Source organism: Dendroctonus ponderosae, unplaced genomic scaffold (genome assembly GCF_020466585.1).
Source record: "Dendroctonus ponderosae isolate FM_Combo_2020 unplaced genomic scaffold, Dpon_F_20191213v2 Dpon_F_20191213_5, whole genome shotgun sequence".
In the NCBI taxonomy this organism is placed as follows: domain Eukaryota; kingdom Metazoa; phylum Arthropoda; class Insecta; order Coleoptera; family Curculionidae; genus Dendroctonus; species Dendroctonus ponderosae.
Window position 1 is genome coordinate 15,653,687 of NW_026018715.1, and position 5,551 is coordinate 15,659,237.

Below are 5,551 nucleotides of genomic sequence, written 5' to 3' on the forward strand. Positions count from 1 at the left end.
TTTTCTACTTTGGTGGCAGTTCGGCAACATGGCTGACCAGTAGGCAATGTTTGGCTGCGGGTACCCTGCGTGCAGGCATGTGCGCGTGCCACAGCAGTTCGTAGCGTAAAGTTTTAGCAAAACTTCAATTACATTTGACTGAAAAAGATTTTTTTAACAGTGTAACACAGTTAAATAATATCAATGAATTCTTCTTCTAGGCCCTAACGGCCTGTTGAAAGACAAAACTAGACTGTTAGTCACGCATGGAATCACGTACTTGCCCCAGACGGACAACATGTATGTGCTAAAGGACGGGGAAGTATCCGAGACGGGTACCTACCAAGAACTCCTGGAAAAAAAGGGGGCGTTTGCTGAATTTATCACTCAACACATAACCGAAGAAATCGAAGATGAAGACGGTGAGTCGAGAACGATTCCAAAGAAGTCGCTTTCTAATACCGTTTCTGTTAGAACTGGATGAACTTCAGGAACAGCTGGCCAACACTCCAATTGCCAAGGAAATCACCAGGACAATCTCAAGACAAAGATCGCGACTGTCTGAATCTGGTTCAATAGGCTCTCAAAACGGGCTAGACAGAACAGAGTCTAGAGAGAGTTTGAGGAGCAACGGTATGAAGAGGAAACCCAGCATGTCTATACGGAAAATGAGCGTTGGCCGAAGCAGTAACAAAGGTGAGTGAATTCGGAATTGTGACACAGCTGCAATAGATAGTCTATTAGGCAAAGAACCTGGTGAAGAACCACCTAGCAAGGGCAAACTGACCACAGTAGAGAAAGAGGAAAAAGGCAACGTAAAATGGGACGTTTATTGGTACTACCTTGGAGCCATTGGGATTGCCTTCATCGTGGGAACAATTCTCTTCAGCATCGGATTTCAAGGTAGGAGTACAGGAATTGCAACAACTCTTTACTACTTTTGGTATACTACTTGTAGTGTTTGGCATCGCAACAAACGTGTGGCTTGGAATGTGGTCCGAAGACCCTAACATGGTCGTAGATGGAAAAGTGGACGCTGCCTTAAGAGATATGTATTTGGGCGTTTATGGAGCATTGGGAATTGGACAAGCTCTCTCAATTCTCTCTTCGTCATTAATTTTTACAAAAGGTTATATCCGACGGCTAATGCAAAGCTTGGTTTGCAGTTTTGCGATTTTTTATAGGTACAATGTTTGCCGCAACTAAACTCCACAATTTTATGCTGAAAAACGTGCTGCGCCTTCCGATGGCCTTCTTCGATACCACCCCATCCGGACGTATCCTCAGCAGGTTTTCTAATGACATCATCGGTATAGACTTGAGATTACCAATGACGTTTACCGTATTTTTCCAAAATACCTTTCGGGTGCGTTTTTTCAATTTCAGCTCCGCAAATTGAACTTCCCTGTTTCTCAACCAATGTTCGTTCTTTCAGGTGATTGGAACTATGCTGGTAATCTGCTTCACCACGCCACTGTTCACAGCCGTGATAATTCCCCTTTTAGCCATATACATTTTCATTCAAAGATATTATGTGGCCACCTCACGCCAACTCAGGCGAATCGAGTCGGTCTCGAAGTCGCCCATTTACTCACATTTTGGAGAAACCGTCACCGGAACTCATGTGATCCGGGCATATGGACAAGTGGCCAGGTAAATAGTGACGCAACGAAACAAACAAACACTAACACCCAAGCATTTAGATTCACCGAGATTTCTGAGAATAAGGTGGACTTGAATCAGAAAACCATGTACCCCTCAAATTCATCCAGTCTATGGCTGACTGTGCGTCTGGAAACGATTGGAAACTTGATTATTTTGTTCGCAGCTTTATTTGCAGTGCTGGGAAAAGATTTGAACCCTGCCCTCGTAGGGCTCTCCGTCAGTTATTCGATGAATGTGAGTAATGCTTGAGTCCTTCCCCAACAAGGCCCGAAACACATCTTGTTCCAGATTACTAACACGTTAAACTTCTTGGTTCGCATGATTTCTGATGTAGAAACCACAATCGTTTCGGTGGAACGTATCAAAGAGTATGGAGAAATGGAAACAGAAGCTGACTGGGATATTCCCAACAAAAAGCCGGCAGAAACCTGGCCTGAAAATGGTCAGCTAGATTTTAAAAACTTTAGCGTTAAATACAGGTAGAACCACGTAAGAGCCTCGACTATTCTACTACTTTAATGGCGACCGTTTCCCAGGGCTGGCCTAGATCTGGTCCTTAAAGGAATCAGCTTTCATATTAAGGGAGGTGAAAAAGTCGGGATCGTAGGCAGAACTGGAGCCGGCAAGTCCAGCTTGACCCTAGGCTTGTTTAGGTGAGAAAAAATGTTGATCAGTTGCGTAAACTTACTAATCAATTGCTGATTAATTTCAGGATAATTGAAGCTGCGCATGGACAAATCCTGATTGACAACAAAGATATAGCCGATATCGGTCTTCACGATTTACGATCCCGATTAACAATCATTCCTCAAGACGCGGTTTTGTTCTCGGGATCGCTTAGGATGAACCTTGATCCATTCGACAAATATTCCGATAAGGACGTGTGGAATTCCTTGGAATTGGCCCACTTGAAGGAATTCACCAAAGGCTAGTTGATTTGCTCGATAATAATAAAATAGGCTATCACTATCAGATACTATTATTTATACATATAATCATAATCGTAAATTATTTTTAAGATCTTTTTCAATTCCAGGATTAAGTGGAGGTTTAAGTCATATCGTCTCAGAAGGCGGAGATAATATGTCAGTTGGTCAAAGGCAACTAGTTTGTTTAGCACGCGCTTTGCTAAGAAAGACTAAGATACTCATTCTGGACGAAGCCACCGCCGCAATCGACTTGGAAACCGATGATCTCATTCAGAAAACCATTCGAACGGCTTTTGCAGACTGTACAGTGCTTACTATTGCTCACAGATTAAACACGATTATCGATTCGGATAGAGTGTTGGTTTTAGATCAGGGAAAAATAGCAGAATTCAACACACCCAAAGTTCTGTTAGATGATAAAACGTCGATATTCTATGGTATGTGTAAGGACGCGGGTATTGTTTAAAAATTACATTAAGAGGAACACTTCTGTACATATAGACGTAGGTTACATATATAATACTTATTGCGTACTTGTTAGGGCTTCGGTATTTATTGCGATTGTATGAAAAACCGGGTGTGGCTGTTCTACTTAAATGATTATTAAACTTTTATATAAAATCGTAGCGCCTATAATTTAATCGCTAGACTTTCTAAATGATCAACTTGAATGTACTTAGTGTTTTGGAGATTTAAATTAAGTAAATACTTACGCTACAACATATAGTAGTTTTATTGCCTTTCGTTATTTGTTGGAATGACTCGAGAAAGAAAGTTTAATTGCTGGTGCTAATTTTAATAGGCATTGGCCTCAGCTTAGGAAAATTTTACTTGCTTAAAAATAAATGTTTGCTTACCAGGTCGAGGTTTAACTGTCTTGCAGGGTGGTTCGCGGCTCCGAGCTTCAAAGATTTTGCTGAACTCATATTCAGATTCATTCTTAAAACAAACAACTGTATTATAAATAAATTGTCATTAGCATTTAATCATTGTATATACTTTCCTGACTGTGATTCAATTCCAAATCAAAATTCATTCCTGGGTTTCAGTCATTTATTGTCTCTATTTATCAATTAAAATACGTTTCGGTGTATTTTTCCACCATCATCAGTTTTCCTAAATATGTGGATTTTAAGCACAACTCTACCGCCTCAATAAATTCTTTTTCGGGTAATTTTGTATGTTCTTTTATCTCTGCCCATTTATTTTTTATACAGCTATATGAATTTCAGATCGGATACCGACAATCTTAGCTCAGTATATCATACATTAATTAAATGAAATAAACATAGAATATTAACTAACACCCGGTATATTGAAGAATTTTGCAAACCAAAAATAATATCCTCAGAATGCAAAAAAAATAGCTGAAAGTAAAAGAAATCAATATAAACAGTATTTTATTCGCGTTGTGTCCAAAATGGACAAAATTAATACTCCAAATGTATGCCAAGGCTTAAAGCAACAACAACGCTACACATGTAAGTAAAAATATCTAAGTATCTGAACAAAGAATTCTAGTCTTCCCAAATTTGATTGTCCTGACTAATCATCTGTTAGGCCTAATTAATTTTAGAGTATTTTAAAGTATTGCAATTATGATGTATTTCAATGTGTGATATGATGAGGCTGTTGACGAACTGTAGTTGTTTTTTAAATTGATGACATTTTTTTTTAACTATCTGTTATTTTAGAAAAACTGAGGATGGTGGAAAAATACACCGAAACGTATTTTAATTGATAAATAGACAATAAATGACTGAAACCCAGGAATGAATTTTGATTTGGAATTAGCATTTAATATACTAATAACTAAAAATCCAGCTCCAAACCTAATTTGTGCTTCAGATAATTCAATTATATTGTATATTCGTACAGAGACAAGATACTTGTCTGACTGGTAGTTAGTGGATTTCTATTAAGCAACTAATCCTAAACAATGCTTACCGTCAAACGTAAGTTGTTTTCGACAATGCTGGCATCCACGTCCAGATAGATGGGCTTTGCGGTAGACATTGGAACGGCACAATTCAATTAACTATGTATTTCCAAATCACGATAACCAAAATATTTTTGATCTGGCATGTGAGGTTAGAATCATTTGTCAGTCAGTTTCGGACAGGGTGGCCATTCGTACGGTAATTACCGTACATGTACGGTAATTTGGGCAAATATCATGGGACCTTTGTCCCACTATGGGGCTCTTTTTTTTTTGGTCACCAGCCATGTCCTTAGCCTTCAATCTGGATTTTATATTTTATGGAACCTTTTTTTGTTTTTCCAAATGGCTTGTAATGTGCGTTTGAAGTTGCGTGTGTGAAGTGAAAGTGCGTGAGTTGGCCGGTCTGGTTTCGGATCCAAGTAGTAATTTTTTCTTTCGTTAATGTATCAGCGGTGGCTGGAATAATTTGGGAAAACTTTGAAATCTGGAAAATTAAAACAAAAAGTATCCATAACCTCCAATTTAAACTAGGTTACTTTCACAGATGACAAAGGTTACTCTCTGATCTGTGGTTACTTTTCAGCTCTTCACTTTGTTAATGTTAATGGTTGGCAAGCAAAGGATTCTACAGATATTAAAAAGTTCATAAAAATCGCCCAGAATCCTAGACAACCTTAAAAAGCACTCGTACACAGAGAAGATAAAAACTAAGGAGAATATTAGTGCAAGAAGCAATAAATTCTTGAATAAGTCCTATGAAACCTAAACGGTTGAAAACTATAAGGTAAACCGATATTCGTAAATAGAAACATTTTGTACGAACATGAAAGAAGATAAAAACTAAGGCGAATATTAGTGCAAGAAGCAATAAATTCTTGAATAAGCCCTATGAAACCTGAACGGTTGAAAATTATAAGATAAACCGTTATTAGTAAATAGAAACATAGCCCGAAATCTAAATGGTTTGGCCAGGATCACACGCAACGTTTTAACGTGCTATCCTCCAATAATGCAATAAACAATAAATAGCAATAAA

The 5,551-nt window shown here is 38.3% G+C and overlaps 2 protein-coding genes across 2 annotated transcripts in view; one reads left to right on the plus strand and one right to left on the minus strand.

Annotated features, from left to right (window-relative positions):
• LOC109539065 (multidrug resistance-associated protein 1) overlaps window positions 1-3,295 on the plus strand; it is a gene marked incomplete at its 5' end in the record, with an annotated part of 237,012 nt that extends 233,717 nt beyond the window's left edge. The window contains 11 exon segments of the mRNA XM_019906638.2: window positions 201-401; window positions 454-675; window positions 724-882; window positions 938-1,108; window positions 1,164-1,345; window positions 1,415-1,632; window positions 1,683-1,878; window positions 1,933-2,123; window positions 2,181-2,297; window positions 2,357-2,571; window positions 2,681-3,295. Of these exon segments, the coding sequence (XP_019762197.2) occupies window positions 201-401; window positions 454-675; window positions 724-882; window positions 938-1,108; window positions 1,164-1,345; window positions 1,415-1,632; window positions 1,683-1,878; window positions 1,933-2,123; window positions 2,181-2,297; window positions 2,357-2,571; window positions 2,681-3,039 (2,231 nt within the window). The 3' untranslated portion in view covers window positions 3,040-3,295.
• LOC109539086 (PIH1 domain-containing protein 1) overlaps window positions 1-5,176 on the minus strand; it is a 242,786-nt gene extending 237,610 nt beyond the window's left edge. Inside the window, exons 1-2 of the mRNA XM_048666516.1 lie at window positions 4,521-5,176; window positions 3,431-3,512 (exon numbers count right to left, since the gene is read on the minus strand). Of these exons, the coding sequence (XP_048522473.1) occupies window positions 3,431-3,512; window positions 4,521-4,589 (151 nt within the window). The 5' untranslated portion in view covers window positions 4,590-5,176. The remainder of the gene's footprint in view (window positions 1-3,430; window positions 3,513-4,520) is intronic.
• Between the last annotated feature and the right edge of the window lie 375 nt (window positions 5,177-5,551).